The sequence below is a fragment of the Varanus komodoensis genome, unplaced genomic scaffold (genome assembly GCF_004798865.1).
Source record: "Varanus komodoensis strain SLA01 unplaced genomic scaffold, ASM479886v1 scaffold80, whole genome shotgun sequence".
Lineage (NCBI taxonomy): Eukaryota > Metazoa > Chordata > Lepidosauria > Squamata > Varanidae > Varanus > Varanus komodoensis.
Genome location: NW_025336482.1, coordinates 2,007,204 through 2,029,752, shown reverse-complemented (window position 1 = coordinate 2,029,752; position 22,549 = coordinate 2,007,204). Strand labels below are relative to the sequence as shown.

Sequence of the window (22,549 nt, the reverse complement as noted above, 5' to 3'; positions counted from 1 at the left end):
AGGGGCGTCAAGGGCGTGCCCCCCCGAGGCTGCGGATCGCTCGGCCACGGCAGCCCACGCCACGCGCACTGGCAAGTTTCTGCTGCCGGAAAACTCGAGGAGGCCAGATTCTGCCTTGCTCCGTTTCTTCCCCAGCAGTTGGTACGGGGCATAATTTGCATCGCACTGAAAGTCGGGCGGGGTGGGCGGGGGCTCTCAAACACCAGGCCGTCACTCGCCCGGTCTTGGCTTAACAACTCACCTTATTTTCAAAGTTGTACTTGCTGAGGTCCCTGGATTCAGTCGCTCGCCGGTCTCCGTGAGTTAAGGCACCCTGTTCAGACCACGGGCAGGAAAAAGCGGGGAAACGGGTCCGTGAGAATTCCGGGGAGAAGGGCTGCTCTGCTTCCTCCGGCAGCCTTTCCCATCACGACCGCCCTCCAGATGCGCCGACTGCAGCCGTCCGCACCCCCTCCTGCCCCGCTTTCAAGGGCTCTGCGGTCCTGTGGAACGGGGTTTGTCCGGCGGATCTGGAGGGCGACTGGGCTGGGGCAGGCCGAGCCACGTCCCCCACGCGTGTAGCCCCGGCAAGCAAAGCCGCCCACGGGCTTGCCAGAGGTGGGACTGGAAGAGCGAACTTCGTGCCAGCCAAGCTAAACCAGTGCTTCCAGAGGCCGTGTGTCTCCAGGCCAGGCTCTGGTGACACGTGCCAGGAAGGGACGCCTCTGCCAATGGGCTGGGGATGAGGGGCATTGTAGTCCAACCTATCTGGAGGCTGCAAGGCTCTACACTGATGCTAGATCGGGGAACTGCAGCAATTTGGCAAATGTTGCCCCCAGAACCTTTGCACTGATTGGAAGCACTGCTGCCGGGGGGGGGGGGGCCATGTTGCTGTGGGAGGGGGACCGTCATCTTTGTCTTGCTGATGGGGGAGGAGGGGTGGCGGAGAAGGAGGCAGTGAGCATTTTGGAAATCGCCCTTAGGAGAAAGGCAGAAAAGCTTACGAGGCTTTCCAGGCGCTTGGCCACGATGGAAGCGAACCGGCGCTCGCCGGCCAGCTCGGAGATGAGGAAGATGTACTCTGGAGCGGACACTTGGTTGGACCGGTGCGTGCGACCTGGAACAAAGATCCACAAGGGCGCAGGTTGTTTCTCACCTGGACAGCAAGGAGGAAAGGGCCAAAGACCTCGGCGCAGGGCCATCTTCCCAAGCAAGCGTCCTCCAGGTGTGTTGGTTGCCTGGGGATGCTGGGAATTGCAGTCCAACCCATGGGGAAGGAAGTCTGAGAAGGGCACCCCTCACCATTTACTCTCGCTTGTTTATTTAGATCATCCACATTCAGGGGCCTGTTAATTTCGCCTCTTAATTTGAGCTTTGGGGGAGGCCATCCTGCATCCAGGGATCGATCGATCAATCAACAGACTGACTGACATATCTGTGTGCTTTCCTATCGCCCAACAACTGAGGTTCTCTGAGCAGTGTTCTAGGAGTGCACAGTACAGGCAGAATGATGTGGGCAGGTGGAAAAGGGCAGCCAGGAAACTCAGGGACTCTGCTCTGCCCTGGATGAGACCAGCCTGGTGTGCAGAAGGGAAGACCGACAAACTGCGGAGCCATTTAGAGCTAAACGCTTAACTCGGCAATCCATTTTACTCTTGGCATCCATTTATGATTACTGCTACTGATGAGGGCAGAAGCCAGAGCGTTTAGCTTCACGTATATCTGCAAGAAGTGCCAGTAAATTATGCAGAGCTGTTTAAATGCTATACTATATTCTCTCTGTCAGCATTTTGCTTCTGGCTTTACTAACCGAGGTTGATGTGGGTCACTCCCCACCATTGGAATCTTACTTAGCCGCCCTCCTCTGGCTTTGGCAATTCCAGCATTCATTGCATAAGGACTAGAAACTTACTTTTAAGAGTACCAACAAAGCAAACTTAGGCTCTGAGGCTGCTGAATTTGAGCTGCCCGCTATATCGGCAGCAGAGGCCCTTCTCCGGGAGCCCTCCGTGAAAGACATTAGGAGGCAAAGTACCCGGAGGAGGGCCTTCTCTGCGGTGGCGTCCCGTCTGTGGAATGTGCTCCCCAGAGAGGTCCGCCTGGCGCCATCATTATTTGTTTTTCGGCACCAGGCCAAGACTTTTTTATTTAAACAATATTTTAATTGATGATTCTATTTATTGATTTTATATTTATGGCAGGATGTCTCTAGTTTTTTCATGTATTTTTTATGTATTTGTATTGCTATTTATTTGTGTTGGAAGTCACCCCGAGGCTTCTGCGAATGGGGTGGCATATAAGTGTTCCAAATAAATAAAAAAATAAAAAAATATTTTTTCAGAGGCTTCTGGCTCCCAGTCTGCAAACTTGGGGGAGTTGGCTTCGAGGCCTTCTTTCGCTGCTCACCAAACTGCTGTATCGCTCGGTCTGCGCTCCAAGGAAGCTCCAACGTCATGTGGACACGCCGCTTTTGATTCTTTACCCGTCTGTCCGCTTGGAGAGAGATCCCTGAGCTGGAGGCCTCGGAGATTATTGCTACGAGCTGAGGGGGAGAACGGGCCCGTGAAAACGCTTGCACAACCGCTATTCCAGGAAGCTCAAGGCCAGTGGCCTTTTACAACAGTGTAAATTTCGGATTACATGCTGCTTTTCCTCTGGAATGGCTCAAAAAGAATAAAAGTGGTAGAGTGGTGCAGTGGGCAGAGCTGTGAATGGTGGATTGTGACCGGGTGGCCGTGGAGCTCGCGGGGGGACTTTGGGCCAGTCACAGACTCTTGGCCTGGCCTACCTCGCAGAGTTTCTGTGAGGACAAAGCGGAGGCCACTTAATAAGCTGTCTTGAGCTCCCCGCAAGCAAAAAGAGGTGGGATATGAATCTGAGAACAAGCAAATGCACCGTCTGGGGGTTCTCCTGACCCCCTTCCTGCCTGTTTGGGTCCCGCATTCGCTTAGGAGAACACCTGCGTGCTCCCCAAGGTTTTAGCGGTCCAGTCAATGGTTTCGTTTCTGGAGGGCCACGACCCTGGACTTCTCACAGCTACAAATTAGACAGATGCCAATCCTCGCAAGTTTTAGGCACCACGCTTGTCCGGGAAGATTATATTCTCCTCTCCTGACAGGAATGACGCCTTGAGCCGCCCGGTTTGGTGGATCTTTTCAAAACTGGCGTCAGCGATTCTTACACATCATTAAATGGATGGGAAGGGGTGGGGTGGGCCCAAGGCAGGACCGCTGGCCTCGTCCGATTCCTGAGCGGGGGTCTTGAGGCTGCCCTCCTCCTGCAGGCTCCTATCAGCCCCCAACCCCACCGGGACCCCCTGGAGCTCACCTTGTCCCCGTTCATGAAGCGCTCCTTTTCCTTGAGGTTCACGTGGTCGATGGAAAGCCCTTGCTCGGCCCGCGACTCGAACGCCACGGAGCCGTCCTGCTGTCGCACCACACGCCCCTTCCGCCCAGTCATCTGCGTTGAGGGTGGGAGAGAGAGGGAAAACAGGTACTCAGCATTTCGGCGAAGGATTTGGGGCTGGCATGGGGAGGCCGGACTTCTCTCGCAGGCCACGATTCACCAGAACTCTCCCTTGGTGCAAGGTTAGAACTTGGGACCCTTGAGGACTCAGCCAGAGCTTAACCGCCCCGGCGTTGCGAGGTATGTGGGAGAGGAGTCCCCGTGCTTCGTGGCAAGGGAGACGCTCTGTCCGCACGCAAAGCGCCGCGGAGGGGGCTGTTCCTTGCCTCGCCCCAGAGGAACAACAGGCCGGAAGATCCCGCAGCCTCACAGGAGGGCACCCGCTGTTTCTCTGCATGAGTCACCACAGAGTCTCATCGGGGTCAGAGCTCTTTCGGCCGGGGGTGGGGGGAGAGGGGCAACTGGGCCAGACTGCAGATGGAAGGAAGCACTAAAGGCCAGCAAATTACTTGGTCTCTGAAACGCTGTTGCTGCATTTCACTGCCAGGGATGAGGAGAGGCGTTTATGGAACCGTCTGCCTCCCACCCCAGAACGGCTCGACTGCCTTCAGGGGCTCAGCGCCTTGACTTGGGGAGGGGCACCCACCTCAGCCCGCACCTACCGGGGCTGGCAACCAACCCTATCGTGCCTTTTGGGGAAGGCCAGTCTGGCAGCCAACATGCAGCCCCCACCCCTGTGGCCCCCCACCCCAGCAGCCCACCTCCGCCACATGTTCCGGGCCGCCAAAGTAATCAATCAACTCGTCCAAGGTGTTCAGAGGTAGCTCTTTGCCCAGTGCCTTCACTTTCGACAGGAGGTCCAGCTTCAGCATCTCGACCTTCTCCAGTGCCGAGCTTTGCGTGAACACGTAGCCTAGCAGAGGGGAGGAAGGAAGCCGCGTCGAACTCGCTGCTACTCGGCTTTGCACGGGCAGTGCGCGAAACACACCAGCCTTGGGGCAGGCAGCTGCTCCGGGGCAGCCCAGGTTTTGTTCCCCCCCAGTGCTGCCCCCTAAAGCCAGAACTCCACAGCTGCCCCACGAGCACAAAGCTGTGGCCAGCAAGGCTGCCCCGCCTGGCCGTTCCTGGCTCCTGCCGGGGCTCCCCGCAGGCCTGTGTTCCCCAGTCGGGACTACAGCTCCCAGCATCCTCCCTCTGGCACGGCAGATGCCGGGCAGGAGCGGCAGTCCTGGGGGCTCTCCAGATGAGCCACGCTCCTTCCCCACTGCAGCCCGTGGGGCACCTTCCCTGTTGCCGCATCGGGGCCGTCTGGAAGAGCCCCGCACGGCAATCATGGGTGTCTGGGCCCCACTCCACCCGCTCACCCTGGGATGCGGCCTCAGAAAGCCCCCCCAAGAGCCCCCCCAAAACGGGTGTCTTCCCCACAGCCTGGACACCCCCCTCAGCTTCCAGAGCAGCCCGCTGGATGCCTCCGAGCGGCACGAGTCCAGGGCTATGGCGGAGGGGTTCCGCGTGCGGCCCGGCCCCCCATTGCCCCCACCTCGGTCATCCCCCACAAAACCGTTGAGCGGGGTGGGGGTGGTGCCGACGAAGATCACGTCCTCGCTCTCGATGACGGACTCCGGCGAGGAGTTGAAGTCGCTTTCCAGGCCCGGCTCGGAGTCCGAGCTGCTGTCGGAGCTGATCCGGATGACGCCGCAGGCGCTGACGGGGTCGTGGGCCGCCCTGGGCACCTTGGCGAGGCAGCGCACCTTCTGCTTCCCTGCGGAGAAACCAGAAAGGCCACCGGGGGCCGTCAGCCGGGGGTGGGCAGCTGGCGAGGGGCGCAAGGGTGGATCAGGAAGACGGCACGAAAAGCAACCCCTTTACCCATCCTGCCGCCTTCGGGTGCGTTGGCTGGGGGGATGCTGGGAGTTGCCCTCCCAGCCCATGTGGCTTGAGTGAAGTCGGGCCGAAGAAGGCCAGGAAGAAAGACTCCCTCTCCCCCACATTTCTTCCTAAGATGCTAGGATCTCTGCATGCAGGGAAGCCTGTTTTCCTTCCCACAGATGTAATAATCTCTGCCTGATTGTGCAGCCGAGACAAAGGGACACCCCCAGTTTGGTAGGAAGCAGGACTTTGGGCAGGCGACGCAGCCAAAGAAGAGGGCCAGAGGGAGACGATGGGACAGCCACGGGCCTCTAATCCCTGCCTCCTTGGATACAGACCAACAGCTACGGTCAGTGCTGCGTCTTCTGCAAGAGCGAGGCACGGAATTTGGTGGCATTCTCAGCATCCTTAAAACGGAACAGAAGCTTCTAGCCCTTAAGAGGGTACAGAAACCCCCAGCACAGAGATGCGGTCAAGCAAGCGACTGGAATAGACAGAATCCTAGTCTAACCAAAGTTACGATTAACTTTTTCCCATCTGACTTTATTCACATTTCTGCAAGTAGCTCTTCAAGCAAACTAGAATGCAGTTTAAGCACAGCTTCAAAACATCTAAAATAAATACATTTTCCCTCCACCTGCTCACTTTAAGGTCTGAATAATGGAAGGGAAAGCATATACTGTCATGTCTTAAAATCAAAAAGGTCTTCCAATTGAAATGATTTCTAAGTAAAGCTTTGCCTTTCGTTTAACAGTAACGTCTAAGCTACATGAAAAGCACTGTCCCGTGCAAGTTCAGCCAGAAAATGTTGAGGGGCAAAATTGTGCAGAGCTTTACCCTAACCGTTCCTTCCAGAATTCAAGCACCTTTGCACTGCCACCCGCTGTTTCTGGTTACTGGTTGGGATAAAACCCCTTTTAAACATTTGACCGGAATTGCACAATGAGGGCAACACACTTTTAAAGCTCCTGTTGAGTCCGAGCAAGATGTGATTCAGGCCCACTGGGCCGTTTTCTGAATTTCTTCAGAACCTGAGCCAAGAGCCTCCGAGCAGAAGTTCCGCTGGCGTGGCGACTCCCGGCTCCAGCTGTCCCTACCCCCAGTCCCCTGACCATACTGGGCTCAAGCGGGCCCATGGCAGGGGCAGCGGGTTAGAGGTCTCCTCCTCCAGATACTCCGTGCCGGACGTAACTCTTGTCCAGCTGCTCATGAAAAAAGCAATAAAGCAGGCCAGGCCTGACTGCATGGCACACCCCCACGTTTTTCTCCCTTCCGACGATAAGGGAGAAGGGCTGCGGTCCATGTTTTTCTTGGCTGTGACGGAGGCTGGAATAACGAATCAAAACAACCGTCCCACCTCGTCTGGGGAAGCAAGACAACCGCCGGAGTTCGAGACTAGACAGGATATTATCATCATCAACAACAATATTGTAATCAATGGACGAGACAGGTCTGTTTAGGAGGAAGGGAGAAAGAGGACAAGCATCAGGGTGGGGGAGTGTTAGAAACCCAGGGCCACGCAGGGTGGGCAAGCATGAGCGAGCCTCAGGGGAGACTCCACCGCTCTGGGAAAGGAGGATGTGAATAGCAGAACAAAGAGAAAAGCGGGATGGAGGAGCAAAAGAGGAAGCGCAGAGGGGTGGCTGAGGGAGGGGAGCCGGGGTGGGGTGGAGTGGGGAGGGTCCGTTGCCACACACAGGGGGCTGCGCTGTGAGGGGGTACCAGGTTGCTGCGGGGTGCGTGCACTGGAGAAAAGGGTCTTACGTTTTCTTTTAAGGCCAGTTCCTCTTTCTCTTTTTCGTTTGGTTGAAGGAAAGTGCTTCTGAATTAGTGAGAGAAAGACGCCTCTGAAAGTTAAGATGCAAAGTTTTATTCTGGCTGCCCTGGGAGAGCAACTTGCGACTGATGGTATTTTTTTAAAAAGGGCAGGAAAACAAAGCAGCGATATCAGACCCGCCACTGGTAGGGTCTGTCTGGGGCGTGGGCGAGCGGGAAGGCGGGTTGTCCGGCTTGAACCTGCTGTGACTGCAGGGCCACACAGCCAATCGCCCTGCTGCCCCAGGTGTGGCCTGGCAGCCCATTGGCTGTGCGGCTGTGATGTCACAGACGGTTCAAGCAGGGCGGCGGCAGGAAAAGCAGCGATTCCCTGTGCTGAGCCGACGGGGAGAGGGCTTGGCCAGGGGCGGGGCGTCTGGGGGGGCATTACGAACACCTGGTGGGCCTGTGCAGAGGGGATGGACGGGGGCTTGTGCCCCCAGAGGCAGCAGGGGATGGGTGCTCATGCGGGGGGTGGGCCGGAGTCTGGGATCTGGCACGCCCTTCTGAAAACCAGCAGGAGGCAGAGCTTGGCCTCTGTGCATGCCTCGCTTTTATTCCGGCTGCCCCAGGAGAGCAGCTTGGTATGAAAAAAGGCAGGGACATGGGAGTGTATGAGGGGCTGCATCCCTGCAGCTAAAACGGTTGTGGGGCGGAGGAGACCCAGCTGTGTGGGGCTACAACCCCGAAGCTAGCTGAGGATGGTGGGGGTTGCAACCCGGCACCGGGGAAGGCTGCCAAACACGAGGGAGGGGAAGCCAAAGGTTCAAACCGTGCCGATTGCGGTCGCAGTGCAGGCGATGGGGCCGCGTGGGGCTGCTGGGCAGGCAGCCGAGTCTCCCCCCGTCCCCAGCAGCTCCCCTGCGATGGGGGAACCCGTTGGATGGAGGAGGCCTGGATGGCAGCCAGAAGCAACTTAAAAGGGAGCTCAGCAGCATGGGTGGGGTCTGCGCACCAGGTGCTTAGGGCGGTGCTTAGGAAAGGGGGAAGGGATTGAAGGGAAGGCAAGGACCTCTGGTGGGGCGCCGGGACGTGCCCCCCCCCCCCCGCCTGCGACCCCACGCGCGAGCATGCGGAACCACGGTGGCCTTGATCCCCGTGCTCGGGAGAAGCCGGGCTGTCCTGCCGAGGCTGCCGTGGGGGTCTGTGTTTGGAGCATGCCCGGTCACAGGGCGACGTGGAGAGGGCCGGACGACCGCCTCCAAAACGCCGGGGCTTCCTTGGACACCCCACAAGCCCCCCCCCACCCCCCAGCATGTTCTCTGGAACTCACTCGGCAGCGGAAACAAAGCAGTTCAGGTGCCCCTCGTTTTCGTCCAGGACTTCCCGGGTGCGGGCCTCGCCCGTCGACTGCAGACCGATCACGATGCACTGCAGAGGGAAACCGGAGGGTTACCGGGGCTGGAGAAGCCAGCAGCCACCCCCCCCCCACCCCTGCCTGGCCACAGCCTGATAATGCAAGCAGCAGCCAAGGAAAAGGTTAAAGGCCCTTAACAGGACAGGTTGCGAGGATGCTGGTGAGGACAAGAGGAACCTCGGGTCCCGCCAGCTGCCCCTCCGGGCCACGTCCCTTTCCCCTAAGTGCCCCCTGGCGCCTCAGCCCTACAAATGTCTCTTCTCAGCCTCAGTGGGGAGCCAGAAATTAGCTCTGTTGTGCATCCCTAAAGGTCTCTGCCATAGGCAGTTTTACGGCCATCTTTTTTGCCACCAGACTCTTAAAATTTAGGGTCCCCCGTGCTTCCTCATAGTGCCAGAGTTTACCTTCTTCGTTGCCACTGCAAACCGAGCCACCCAATGTGGGATTTAAAGAGCCCCTGATTATCCACCAGGGATTTCATTTTCAATAAGGCATTTGATTCAAATGCAGCCAAACAGAAACATGCACCTCTGCTCTGCCTACGGAGGACAGATGCAAATGCTGACATCGTTTGCAGCTAAAGATAATTTTTACTCTGTGGGCAGATCAAAAGCCTTGAAGGAAAATAAGCTGGGGTGGTGATGGGGTGGGGGAAGCCTTTGGCTCCACTCACTGCTGGTATGCAGCCCCCAAGAACTTCTCCAAGGTGGACTGTGGTCCTGGGCTGGGAAGAGCGTCTGCACCACTGCTTTAACCAAAACCTGTGCTTTCGCTCCCTGCCAGTGTTTGCATGGCTTTGAACCCGTGCTCACCGCCCCCTGGAGTCTGGCCTCACCTTGTCCTTGCTCAGCTCCTCCTTGGCCAGCTCGACAAGGCGACGGACTTTCGCGGCGATGCAAAGGTACTTGAAGAAGCGCTGGTGGGCGGACCAGAACTGGCCCCACAGAGACTTCCGGGACTCTAAGCCCATCAGGTCCGCAGCTTGCTGGAAAACGACCAGAGCTTCTGCCCACTGGGGACAAGAGAAGGGGAGAGAGGGGGCTTTCTTTGACTTCCGTTCCTTGCTTGCTCTTTCGTACTGGGACGGATCTTCAGCCCAATCACAGCTGCTCTATCTTATTTATCTAATTCCTAGCCTGCCTTTCTACTAAGCAGCCGTCAACAATAAAATCCAGGTTAGAATTCTTAAGTACTCTAAAACATTGGAATGAGCTCATCTGAGAGTTGCGCCTGGCACCAACTTTGTATTCTTTTTGGGGCCAGGCAAGGACCTTTTTATTTCCCCAGCATTTTAAGCTTTATTTTCAGATATCCTGTTTTATTCTGTGCCACTGCTTCCGTGCTGAATAAGAGCAAGTGCAATTATGGCTTTGTTTGTCTAATTTCATTTGTGATGCATGTGTGTCTTTGCCACTTTTCTTAATCACCCATAGAACTCAGCTACTGGGCGGCGTAAAAAATGAATTAAATAAATACGCAAAAATGGTCAAAGCGGATCCATTAAAAATGAATCAGAAAAAGAAGGAAACAGTACCCGACTTGTTAAGGCCTCCTTTGGCAAAGGGAGCGGCTTACATGCAAATGACTTCGAGGGGACAAAATTGTGTAGCTGCATGACAGCTGAGGGGCTGTCTCGCCCGGGAGGGCCACAGCCTGGCAGCAAACATTCCCTCTCTGTCCGGCACACCCCTGGGACGGAGAAAGGGGCCTTCCCGCAAGCTCTCAAGACCCAGACAAAGCTGAGACGGGCGGCAGAGAAGTACAGGAGGCTGCAAAAAGCGGAAGAGGCACCACCACTAGGGACGCCAGCGGGACCCGGAGCAGCCAGTCCGCCACGTGCTAAAAGGCGGACACAGAAGGGGGGCTGTGAGGGACATGGGGTGGATGGTGCGCCCTCCCTGCACACTGCTAAGCGCTGAGAATTCCAGGTCACTCAGCGCACCACCCGTGAGAGACCTGAGAGCCAGAGGAGTGATTCCTAGCCCCTTTGGGAACGCGTGGTCTTCCCACATTCTGGCATCCTGGCCTGGGGCCAAAGGGAGCCTTACCAGATGTGCGGCTTTATTGTAAACGAGTTTATAAGCTGGGTCGAGGGGGATCTCCTCAATCCGGAAGGTGACCCCAGAAAAGCTGAGCTGCCGCGCGATGTACATCCCGCTCACTTTCATGTCCATGGCGACAATCTCCATGGCACCGACGCCCCTGCGAGGAGGACCGGAGAAGGAAATGAGGGCAGAGCAGGGACAGGCCTGGGATCCCGACACGGCCTGTCCTGCCGATCGCAAGGCAGCTCAGGCACAGATTTCATGAGGATGATGGGAGCTGGGAATGCCAGGCCAGGGAAGAGGGGGTTGGGGCTCTGTAGGGTAAATCCCTCCCCCCCCCCCACCGCAGTGAATTGTGCTCAGTAGAACGGTGGGCCCCTGCCACTGCTTCCCTCTGCCCACAAGCCCCCCATAAGCTATGGGATGGGCAGGGATACGACCGAAAGGGACAAAGGAATCCATGCCTTCCCCTGCACCACTGCATCCCACAAGCCTACCTCTTTTCAATGGCGTGCAGGAACTCGTCAAACGACCGGAAGGGAGTGCCGTCCCCCCAGATCCCCAGGCGGCTCATGTAGATCATATTCTTTGGCTCAGAGGCACCTGCCGGAGCGGGAAAAGCGGTCGGATGCGGCAACATTGGGGGGCAGCCTCGGCAGGGCCAGTGGTGGCCCCTTCCTTCGAAGTGCCGCCCTCTGTCAGATGCCAGCCCCCAGGGGCTTCCTTCCCTGATCTAAGGAGATTCCCCACCCGGTGCCCCTCGGGGATCTGGGACTCTCGCTCCCATCAGCCCCAGCCAAAGGGGCAAGGGCCTGTGGCCACGGGAGTGGCAGTCCACGACGCCTGGGAGAAGCACTCGGGCATCGGCTCCACCAACAGCCAGTGTGCGGAGGGACGGCGCCTGAGGCGCAAGGCGGCACCAGCCCTTGTGCCTGGGAGCCCTCGACAGACAGCCCCACCGCCCAGCTTGGGCACACACGCCCTGTCCGCCAGCCACGCGGTCACCAGAGGTGGGCGGCTTGCCCCACGTGAGCTCCCCGGAGGGTTTTGCTTCCCAGAGCCCCCTCTGGTCATTGGCGTCGCTCAGAGGTATCTTTTCTCAGCTTCACTGCCACGCAGGGAGTCACTTTTAAGTGAAGCTGCCCCCGGAGGGAAGGGCTGCAGGACCGCTTGCCACATGCTGCGAGCCCCGCAAAAGCTCTTCCCTTGCACAGGAATTAAGTGCAGAAAGAGCCTTTCCTGCTGGTTTGGGACGTTCTGCGGCAGGCTGCTGTTAACTGGGGGGGTAGGGATGACAGATGGGCCGCCTGGCGTTGCCACAGGTGGTATCTCCAATAAATCCTCTAAAGCATTTCTAAACTTACACGGATAAATCACACAGGCAGATTAGTGGCCTGTGGGTGGTGGAGGGAACTGGCCGGCCGAAGATGGGTGGGGGAACTCGAAAGCTGACCTCGGAGGAGGTCTGTGGCCCACGCAGGTCCCTCCGAGGTCTTTCAGCCTATAACTCTCGCAGTCCCTGGTTGGTGCCCTCCCCCAGAGGGGCTGGGAGGGGGCCCCGCACAAGACCCTGGACAGCTTTCACCACCGACCGGTGCTGGGGGTACCGGCCCCCCACCACAGCCCGCAAGCGACCGTCCCGGCCCCCTCTCGCCCTCGTACCCGTGGCACTGGCGTAGACCACCCTGGCGAGGGGTAGTTTATTCTGCAGGTCCAATACTGCTTTGCCCATCTTGGTGGAGCTGGCATTTTTGGCTTTGTGGCATTCGTCAAACACGATCTGAACACAGGACTCGTTAAGGAGAGGAGAGAGAAGCGGGCAGGTGGGGAGGCAACGCACAAGGGGCTGAAAGAAGCAGGGGAGGAGTGTTCTGTGGCATATATGTGGCATGCATTTTATTTTATTTAAATGATGTTTTAATAATTGCTGGTTCTATTTATTGCTTTTAAATGATTAAGCCAGGATGTTTCCAGATTTTATATGTATGCATTTGTATAGATATTTATTGATATGTTGGAAGCTGTCCTGAGGCTTATGCGAATGGGACGGCATACAAAGATTCCAAATAAATAAATAAAAATAAAAATAAAATAAATATCTCTGGGGGGCAAATTGTGAGAAAGGGGCCACACGAGGATGTCTGGACAACCCTGGAGGGCTTGTGGCAGAAGCCGGGAAAACTTTAACCTGCTTGAAAGAGGGAGAGGTGAGTCTCCACTTCACCCCCCGCCCACTCCCAAGGAGACACCTCACAGAGGTGTTGGACCAAAACTCCCACCATTCCCAGCCCACTATTAGCCAATGATGGGTACCACAGCCAGTCACATGGGGGGCACTTGGTTGGGGAGCCTGTTCCAGCCTCAAGCCTGCAGATATTCAAAAAAGCAAATAAACAAACACACTTGGAAACATGGCAAAGAGGCTTTGAAATAAGTGTGTGTTATGCGGCAAAAAGATTTCCCCCCACCCCCTTCTAATTCTGATCTCTTGCTCTGGTCTCTCAGTTTTCCAGGTTTCAGGCTTGCCCCGATAAGCCAGAACATTCTGCTGCAAACAATGAGGACTGGAAACCTGTTGTTTTAACACGCACACATACCACTGGCATTGCAGAAAGACATATTTTGCAATGGCTGCAGAGTTTCATCTCTCTTTCCACCTTGGGGTAATACAACCAAAGACCCCAGCCTGCTCTTTCTGGCTTCAAATCATTTCATAAACGTAAAAGGGCCACCATAACCCGTCTGGTTTGGGGGTGTTTTAGACCTAACGACTATTTCACATCACTTCGTATTCCTCCTTTGCAGTAAATTCTGTTCTTTTAACTGTGTATAATCTGCACAGAGAATGTCTGTTATAAGGCCGATTAAAACCGTAGCCAAGTAAGACAACAATTCTCTCTCAGGATACGACACCATTGAAATCCTCAGTGCACCAGTCCAGAATCTGCTTCAGGCGGGTTCTGTGCTGGCCGCCAGCTTGGCTTTCCCCGATCAGGGCAGAGTAAGTGGCAAACAGGACTCCTTCCGAGGTAGCTGTGTCTCCATATTTAATCTGCACCGGGGAAGAGGGGAGGCATTAGGTTAGCTGGAAGAGACGGTGGGAGCCACTCCCCGTGCGCCCAGCCGTTTTCTTTAAAGAGATAATTTCGGAAGATTTGCACACATCCTGCACTGGGGGACCACATGAATTAAGCTTCCCGAAGACTGAACCTGGGTTAACTCCTTCACACAATCTCTAAGGAAAAGCCAAGGACTGGGCGGAGATCATTCCGCAGCAGGGACCGGGGCTGCTTTTCGCCCTGAGTGCCAAATTCGATTTTGGAAAAGCCCTCTGGCCCTCCGGGGTCCTCCAGGAAGCTCCATGCCCTGGTCCCCAAGGAACACTCCTTGGGGGCCAGGGGAAAGGGAGGGGCCTCCTTTTTGCCACCGCTTTCCCCACCCTCATGAAAAGCTGAAATGCCTCCTTTAAGGTCTGGCCTCGGTCCTTTCACCTGCAGGCCTGCCCCCCCGCCCCCGGCTGGAACAGGCCCCCCACACTGGACTCAGCCCTCGAGTGGAAAAAGGACGCCATGTCGCAGAGGGACCGTTGTGACCATGGTTACTGACGCAGTCTAAACCGGCGGTGCTGACCCGCTTCTGGTCCGAGGGCCCAATTCCACCCCAGGGAAGCTCTCGGGGGCCACATCCCAGCCGTGGGCGGAGCCAAAGGACCAGGCATTTTATCTCGGGGGCCCTGCAGCCAGTAATGCGGGTTATACAGGGGCGCTGAAGGTGAGTCCACAAAGGCAGCGTTTCGCAGCAACAGCCACAGGTTGCTTCTTTTCTTGGGTGGGCGGGGGAGGGAAGGAAGAGAAAGTGCCGTACCTTGTTTAAAGCGTGGACAGGAATGTAAGCCGCGTCGATATCCTTCAGGTCCCTCTCGGCATCGTATTTGAGGTCATTTGAGGCGCTGAACCTGAAGTGGGGAAGGGGACAGAGAGGCAGGGGTGGGTGGCGGGGCACTGCGTCTTGCCTCCCTTCAAGTCCTGACCCACTTTGTAATAAACGTGAACCAGGCCGGCAGGGGGGCAGCAAATAGCTTTTATTAGTAATAACGCAGTTGACAAGCAGGGCAACAGCTGCCCCCCTCCTGCCGTGAAAGGAAGGAAGGAAGGCTTGGCAATTGTCACCCTTTGCAATCGCTCAAGCTTCCAAGCTTTATTCTTTGTGCTTGTGACTGTCCTGCTGCAGGTTTGCTATGGCATGAATTTGTTTATTTGTATTAACAAAGAAAAGCAGAGCTTGTGCTGGGGCTGGAATGCCAGGGCAGGAGCCCAGGTCCTCGTTCGGAGCCTTAAAATCCCGGGAGGTCCACTGCCCCATTCCCCAGGCGTGTGTTGAAATCCGGAGGGGGCGGGAGGGGCTGCAGCGGCCCCTCCTGGCCTAGCCAGCCTTTGGCCCACAGGGGCTTCCCCACCGAATCTTTCTGCCTGAGTTGTTTGTTTCCTCTGGAAGCAAACACCCTCCTCTCCCCGTCTGTGGGTCCCTTTTAAAAAGAGGGTGTCCTCGGGAGACACGGTCCTTTAAACTCCTCTGAAAGAGACTTGGAAGGGCAGGTAGGCTAATTTTTGCAAGTGTTTGCTGGCGGGTCCTGTTGTGCTGAGCACCATGGGACCGCTCTGTGGCTGAAATAATATCCTGCTTTCTTCCTCTTTCAAGGAACCCGACGAGGTTCTTGTGGTCGGTCTCCTCTCTGTGTCTGTCCTATCCACAGCCCTGTGGGGTAGGGGAGGTCGAGCGTCCATGACTGGCCCGAAGCCCCCCAGGGATCCACATGGCCAGTGGGGCCTAGGACTGGCTCTCCTGAGGGCCGGCCCCCGGACCGCGCCACCCGCCCGCTCCGGGTGGATGCCGGCCTGCTGGGGGGCGCAATGCACGTGCCCACTCACCACAGGGCCTTCTTCCTTCCCTTCAGGTAATTCTCAAAGATGATCCCCGCGACCGTCCGGCCTTTGCCGACCCCGGCACCGTCTCCGATGAGGAACCCTGCCCTTTGCCCGTTGGGGAGCACGACTTCATGTTGCTGAAAATCGGGAGGGAAAACGAGGTCAAGCGGGAAGTGGCCTGCCCTTCTGCACCCCATTCCAGTGCCCCCTGGAGCAGGAGAGCCCCGGAGGAGTTTGGCCGGCGGTTTCTCTGGCTTTCCGCTTCCCCTGCCGAGGTCTCAGCCCCGCCGGAGCAGCAGCCACACCTGACAAGCGTATGTTATCGCTTCCAGCTGCAGCGCGGAGAGCAACCCGTTCTCTGCAACCGTGTCGGGGAGGGAGAGGGTGTAGGTGACGTCCGGAGGGGGAACGCTGGAGAGGGTGCTTGTCTCCACCACACGGTCAGGATGCTGCTTCCCGATTTTAGCTGCGGGGAGCAGAGAAGGAGAAATCAACGCCCGTCGGCAGCTTCGGCGTCTTGCGTGGCGAGGGAGAAAGGACACGGTGCAGCCGTTGGCCTGACATCGGACACCGCTCGGTCACGAAGTGCTGGCCAGGTGAACACTTTGACCTGGTCTCTCTCCCTCTCTCTCAGGCTGACCTCATCAGGTAAAAAGGAAGCAGGGCCAAGAAGCGAACGAAGGCAAGATAAACATGCAAAAACCAATCCTGTGCGGTTCCCAGCACCTTCTGATTTGATCATCGGAACCATTTTTGTTTGTTTGTTTAAAAGGGACACTTACATTTTGTTCTTTATACATTTCTAGTTTGCCACTCTGGAATCTGCAGTGTATAAGCAGGCACGCCCCACGGGCTGAAGCAGTGGAGGAATGGAGGCAAGCGACTTCAGGTCTAGAACATGCCGCTCGAACACCAGAAATGCTCTTCTGTTGCGGCCTTCTCTGGCCTGGGGGCTTCCAGATGCTGCTATCCCAACACACCTGGAGGACACCAGACTGGGGAAGGCGGCAATCGTGTAAGGCGAGACACGGCGCACGCTTAGCCAGGAAAAGGGTGAGCTCCCCTGTCGGCTGGGAGAGACTCTTACTGGGTTTGCCTCAGGCCGGTAAGAGAAGGAACTCCCGTTTGCCACTGCTGGGGCCGCCCTGCTGCTGCCGAACATCCCTGGCTGCTTCTGGGTGACCTGCTTTAAGCAACAGATCCGCCACTGACGGGGCTTGAAAAAAAGCCCCTCAGGTGCTTTGGGATGTTGGCCAGCCCAGAGGGTATCCCGTCTCTGCATAAGGAAGCCCTCAGAGGTTGAGTGTGGCACGTTCTGCTCGAACGAGCTCTGGGAAAAATACCGGTGAGGCCAGACTTGTGCTAACCTGCTGGGTGTTTCAAGATTCCTGGAAAATCGTCCAGGGACAAAAGATCATTTTGCGCTGCTTTCCTCATTTTATTCCAGTGACTCAACTGAGGCTTCCTAGCACCAGGAAGTATCTCTCCTAGGAGGGCACAGCCAAATTCTGGTCTCCACACCTCTAAGAGGATATTTTGGGTCAGGAAACTTGGGATTAGGAAACCCCAGGCCTCTCCAGGGTGGGAGAGGGGAAGCGGGACCGTTGCGCAAGGTCCAGCTGAGGCACCACTGGCATCTGGCTCCCCGTCCCTTTTCCTTTCGTGTCAGGTCGGGGACTGTCCTGTGTTATGAGCACGTGCAAACTGCTCCATGAGGCTTTTCCACAGAGGAGCAAGATTAAGAATCCTTCGCAAACAAGCGCTTGCCCTCTTACATTTGGAAGGGACGTAATCGGCATACGTTTCGGTGTGACCCAGCTCCTCCGTTTCGTCGTCGTCACCCTCCTCCTCCTCCTCTACCTGAGTTTGGGACTGAAAGAAAGCAGAACCGGGAGAGTCACAGGTGTGACAGCGGCAACATGACGGGGGAACAGCATTCCATCTGCCGCTCTCCCAGAGATGGAGGCCTGTCATTATATTCTCTCTGGCACACCCTTCTCACGTGAGGCTTGGCATCCGTGCCGTCCCAGAGGTCCTTCTGTCTTGCCCAGCTTCGAGGGCAATCAGGTGGACAAGAATGCAAGAGAAGGCCTCTTCGGCTGCAGCCCCACACCGCTGGGATGGACCCCCCTCAGTGCGCATCAGGCCTCTCCACTTTGAGTTTCTAGGAAGGCCTTGAAAAGGGCAAACTGACCCCAATCATATTACATCAGACTGCACTGGCCTTTGATGCTTTTGGGAACACAGTTCAGCTGCATAATCTTATCTATGTTTTCTTATACGAAATCCGGCAGCGGGTAGGAGTGCTGTAAAAGCTGGCCTTGAAAAAAACAAAATTTTCTACTCTTGCTGGCAGGGGCTGCCCCAGAGTTCAGGCAAAGAAGAGTTCTTCTCTGCCGGCTTGCTCCCTGATCCCTTCGCTGTGGAGGCCGAGCCTTCTGCATGTTGCTAGAAGAGCCATTTGGAGTACCTGCTGCAATACTGTTTTCCTGGGCAGAAATACAGATTTATGTGTGCATGTGCATTGTGGTAAGCGGTGATTATTTTCCAGTAGGAGCACACAGGAAATAATGACGAAACACCCATCCCCGTGTTCTGCCCAGCCCAGGTGTGCCACCGGCATCCGATGGAGAGCCCAGTCTCCTTCCTCACCTGGATGCTTGAAAGGAGCGGGGTGTCCTGAGTGTGGAGGACATCGGGGCTCACGATTCCATCTAGGCCTTCCAGCCCTTCCAAGTCAGAAGGCGAGAGCTGAGCAGGGACGGAGAAGGAAGAAAGAATGAAAGACGAGCTTTGTGGCTGAGAGGGCCCCAGAAGAGCCATGAGGAGAGAGAACAGGGCGGGGCCCGGCCCACCCCGAGTTCTGCCAGCTGCCTCCCCACGCGAGCGCCACGGCACCCTCCACCCATGCTCCCCAGGAACTGGCGCCCCCCCGCCTGTGGCGGCAGCCAGCTTCACCATGTGCTGTGCAAGGAGCACATCCATGCGCTGGCTGTGAACGGCTCAACGGCGAACTTCATGGGGGCCAAAAGACTCCTGGAGCAGCTCGTCCCCCCCGCCCCGGCTACGGCCTAAAATGCTACGAGACAGAAGGAAAGGGAGTGGGTCTGGGCAGGGGGCTGCCTGGCCATGAAGCTCGGCTCGGCAGCCCAGGGGGATGGAAATTTATCCACCAGCTTTGGCCTACATTGCTCCTCCTTCCAGGCTGGCCTGTTCCCCCCACTTCCCCACTCCCCAGGTTCTTCTGGGGTGAGTTCAACCCCCCTCTGCTTCTCCCCCCCCCCCCCCCCAGGAAAGATGCTTCCCCGGAAGCGCTTCTCTAGGGGCAGGATTGCATAAACACCCCCTCCCCACCCGCCCCCTTTCTTGGGCGCCCCTGTCGTTGCTGGCTTCTTCCTCCTGGGCTGGGTCCCAGGGTCCAAGCCCAGGAGGGGCTGCAGGTGGCGGGCAGAGCCTCTGCCCCACATGCCGAAGGCCCAGGCCTGCCCCTGGCAGCCCCTCTGGGTCAGGCTGGGAACATTGTGCCGAAACCCGAGACCCACTGCTGCCTTCAGAGCGGACGAGGCCGGCCTCTTGCAGCGTAAATGGCGCCCCGCATGATTGTGTGGGAGCGCCTCCAGAAGCGGCCGAGGGGCACAGGCACGGGGCAAGCGCCACGGCTGAGCGGAAACCCTGAGCCGGATCTCTCCAGCCCCGGCATCACACCGGCTCTCCAACTGGGTCGCCACCCGGTATTTCAAGCCACCACCCTTGCTTCCTCCCCTGGGACAGGGCTGGTTGCCCCCACCCCCGAGGGGGGGGCAGGCTGGGGCCGTTCGCTGGGGGAGGGGAGGAGCGGCTGCTGCGGCGCTGGCTTTCCTCTTCCCTCCCCATCCCTCCCTCCTCCGTGCCTGGCACACCAACAGCCTGGTTCTCTTTCGGCAGAGGCATTTCACACAGAATACTTCCCCAGGGAGAGGGCACCCCGTGCCCAGTCATTATGGGATGGCCAGCCCTCCCAGACAGGGAGTTCGTGTGGCTGAGAGGTGTGCCCACGGCAAGCCTCTCCCAGCTGGGGGCCCCGCGGATGCTTGGGACTGCCCCGCTCACCAGCCCTGGCCAGCATGGCCAGTGGTCAGGGCGGTGGGAGCTGAAGTCCCAAACACTGGCGGAGGGGTGCCCAGCTGGAGAGGCCGCCTGCCCCAGCCCACACTGAGCAGGCCAGAGTTTGAGAAGCCTGAGCCGGAACAGCCCCCAGGCCCCTCCCTCAGTGGGCCCATGGCACTGCTGCTCTGCCTCCCCCTCCCCCTCCTCTTCCTCAGCTCTGCCTCCCCCTCCTCTTCCTCAGCTCCTCTTCATTCAGCAGAAAAGGAGCTTCCCCGCCCCACCAGCACTGCCTGGGCCAGAGCACGGGAGGACACACGCGGGAAGCCATGGGGAAGAGGAGCTGTGGCTCTGAGGATCCTTGCCAGCGGGCCCGGCCCCCGGGCCGCTGCCCAACTCGGCCAACCCTGGGCACCCTCCTGTTTTATTTGGCTATTGGCACACTTAGTATACACGATGAATGCTGTGAAACCAAAATGGTAAGTCAATAAAAAGCATAAAGAGGAGGGCGGAAAGTTGCTTCAGAATTCTTATCTTCCACGCAACACCACCTCTCCTCCCCATGAAGAAAAAAAAGTGACCATGAGATCGTCAGATTGCCAAAGTCCAGATTAATAACTGAGCTTTGCAAGGGGTGAGGTTTATCTGGCTTTAAAGCCAGGCTCAGGAATATGAGAGAGCGAGAGAGAGAGAGCGAGAGAGCAAGAGTGAGCCATTCCTGAAGCAGAAATGAGAGATGTGAAAACCAAAAGGGCCCAAATGCGATGCGATTATTTCCCTTTTTTTATTTAAAAAGAAAAAAGAAAAGCAAAGAACAAGACAGCCTCTTGCATTACTGGAAGCCTGAGTCACAATCACTGCCAGGAAGTTGGAGGGAAGCCGGGGAAGTTTTGAGTGTGTCAAAGCCAAGGGAGCGGTGTCCACAGGTAGCCTGGCCCGGATTCTTTCGCGGCCTGAGAACGCGCTGCCTCGCCACGGCCTCGAGCAGGACCGGGGGGCCTCCAGCAAGGCCCAAGCGCCATTGCACGGGGCGATGGAGGAGTGGGGAAGCAATGACTGGCGCAAGTGGAAATGAAGAGCTGCTGGCTTGCTGGTCGAAGGAGAAAAACAACGGGAAGTCAGCTGGCACCTTACGAGAAGTCGACTTTATTGTCCCCCGGCACCAAAGACCTAACGCCAGAGCGACTCTCAGCGGTTTGCGCTGCAAGAGGGCCATACGCCACTTCTCTTTAGGTTCAAAGCGGGCGTGCTGGACCTCATGTGCTTCAAGGGCTGCTTCCGCTCCAGAGCTCTCGGGGGGCCGCATGCCAGGAGGGAGGCGGAGCCAATTCAAATGGGGCAGGCCCAACCAGACCGGCCTATTTTCGGTTCACACGTCTCCCACCGGAGGAGAGGCATTTGAACCTTTGAGAACAGCGGCGAAACACACCGAGCCAGGCGGGAACAAGACCCCGGCCAGGGAAATGGAGACGGCCGAGTGAGGGATCCCGCTTCCACCTTCCCGTCCAAGGGCGTTTCCAAGCACGGGGCCGCAACTCAGACACACTCGTGCGCGCGCATCGCGAGACCGACCTCTGCTCGGTTCTGCTGCGGCGTGTTCACGTCCCAGAGTGTTGGCACGCCGCTGTTGGCAGGCAGGAATTCCTTAGCATCCGCGATATCGGAGAGGGAGTCCGCGGGGGGGGAGAAGACAGAGGTGCTGCAGAGCTCACTGACGTATGCAGAGTCCTGGAGTCGTGGAGGGGAGGGAGGGGCAACAGGGACGAGAGAGATGGCACGTCTCCAAGACCGGCTGGCACTGTGTCCCCAGAACCCTCGGAAGGAGGCTGAGCCCATCTGCAGGGGCCTGTGCCGCCGGAGCGGCCCGCCCACCGCCCACCACCCACCACCCACCTGGGGCTGGACAGAAAAGGGCTGGGGAGGATAGGAGCTGGAGTCCAACCCGCCTGCAGGTCAGTCAGAGCCTCGCAGCAGGTGGCTGTGGCTGCGGGGCCATGCGAGTGAAGGGGCTCGGTTGTTCTCCATTCACTTCTGCAGGGTGGGGTGGGAAGGGGAAGCATACGAGGAGCTTCGGGGTGGGGAAGGGCTGAATTCACCCCTCGCCCCAGGCACTGCTCGGTGCCCTGCGTCAGGAACTGAAGTCCTTCCAAAGAAATCCTCAGGATTTAACGGGAGGGACAGGAAACGGCTACTGCCTGGGAGCCTTGCTGCCCGGGCGCGTTCTGCAGAGTTCAGGGTGCTTCGGGGTCCCCGTTTGGAGAATTATAGGGTCTGTTTGGATGCCAGCCTGGATTCCACTCATTCTGGGGCCACTGGATGGCAAGGCCAGGCTGCGGGGCTTCAGTGGAAAGCCAGAATTCTCCAGAATGTGCTCACCATCCAAGCCGAGGCAGGCGGCTGTGAGTCACAGCACTTTACACCTGACCTGGGACGAGGGGCCACCAGGAAACCAGATCCCTCAGTCAACAACCGAACCTGAAGAGTCAGGTGAGCATGCTGGCCCAAGGGAGAGACAAAATGCTGTTTGCTGCAGAGCAGGCCGAGAGCTCGGTCACACCGGGAATCTCATGATATGGTTGGGGTTTTTGCAGGGTAGTGACTTTTCTGGACCTGTTTAGAAGCCCTTTTAGGAAGACTCAAGTTTGCCCTAAATGCCGTCCAGCCCAGGCCTCCTGGTCTCGTGTCCTTCAGGTGAGCTTGGACTGCAGCCCTGAACCTTCCAACATGGGCCGTGCTGCCTGGGAGCTGAAGCCTCGCAAACCACAAGTCTCCACGCGGGAGAAGCCGGGCCTGGCGCGGGGAGATCGCTCAGGTGGTTCTGGGAGAGCAGTGACTGCCCAGGAGGACAGTGAGCGTCGGTCCGGAGAACTCACAGGACTTCCTGACAGCCCATTTCGGCTCGAGCCCTGAGCGAGAAGCGGGTGAGATGAATCATTTACCTTCTGTCTCATCCTCCACTCCCGGTCACTTTCTTTGGTGACGGGCACAAAGAGCCAGAAAGGGCAGAGGTGGCGGGGAGGGTGCTGTGAGCCGGGCGGGAGCAAAGGGGCACGCGTCCTCGCCTGCTGGCC

The 22,549-nt window shown here is 57.5% G+C and overlaps 1 protein-coding gene across 6 annotated transcripts in view; it reads right to left on the bottom strand.

Annotated features, from left to right (window-relative positions):
- The window catches only part of SBNO2 (strawberry notch homolog 2), a 74,397-nt gene that overhangs the window by 8,451 nt on the left and 43,397 nt on the right, over positions 1 to 22,549 (bottom strand). For 3 of the 6 annotated variants that reach the window (XM_044455993.1, XM_044455994.1, XM_044455998.1), the window contains 19 exons: positions 21,051 to 21,206; positions 18,048 to 18,146; positions 17,171 to 17,267; positions 15,701 to 15,861; positions 15,399 to 15,532; positions 14,335 to 14,425; positions 13,379 to 13,522; positions 12,133 to 12,250; positions 10,968 to 11,073; positions 10,474 to 10,627; positions 9,261 to 9,437; positions 8,342 to 8,439; positions 7,018 to 7,100; positions 4,925 to 5,146; positions 4,146 to 4,297; positions 3,307 to 3,438; positions 2,386 to 2,521; positions 984 to 1,096; positions 242 to 313 (listed from right to left, as the gene is read on the bottom strand). In XM_044455993.1, coding sequence (XP_044311928.1) covers positions 242 to 313; positions 984 to 1,096; positions 2,386 to 2,521; positions 3,307 to 3,438; positions 4,146 to 4,297; positions 4,925 to 5,146; positions 7,018 to 7,100; positions 8,342 to 8,439; positions 9,261 to 9,437; positions 10,474 to 10,627; positions 10,968 to 11,073; positions 12,133 to 12,250; positions 13,379 to 13,522; positions 14,335 to 14,425; positions 15,399 to 15,532; positions 15,701 to 15,861; positions 17,171 to 17,267; positions 18,048 to 18,146; positions 21,051 to 21,206 — 2,445 coding nt within the window. Of the gene's footprint in view, positions 1 to 241; positions 314 to 983; positions 1,097 to 2,385; positions 2,522 to 3,306; positions 3,439 to 4,145; positions 4,298 to 4,920; positions 5,147 to 7,017; positions 7,101 to 8,341; positions 8,440 to 9,260; positions 9,438 to 10,473; positions 10,628 to 10,967; positions 11,074 to 12,132; positions 12,251 to 13,378; positions 13,523 to 14,334; positions 14,426 to 15,398; positions 15,533 to 15,700; positions 15,862 to 17,170; positions 17,268 to 18,047; positions 18,147 to 21,050; positions 21,207 to 22,549 lie in introns of those variants that run through there. The other 3 variants (XM_044455995.1, XM_044455997.1, XM_044455999.1) reach the window with 3 other exon arrangements.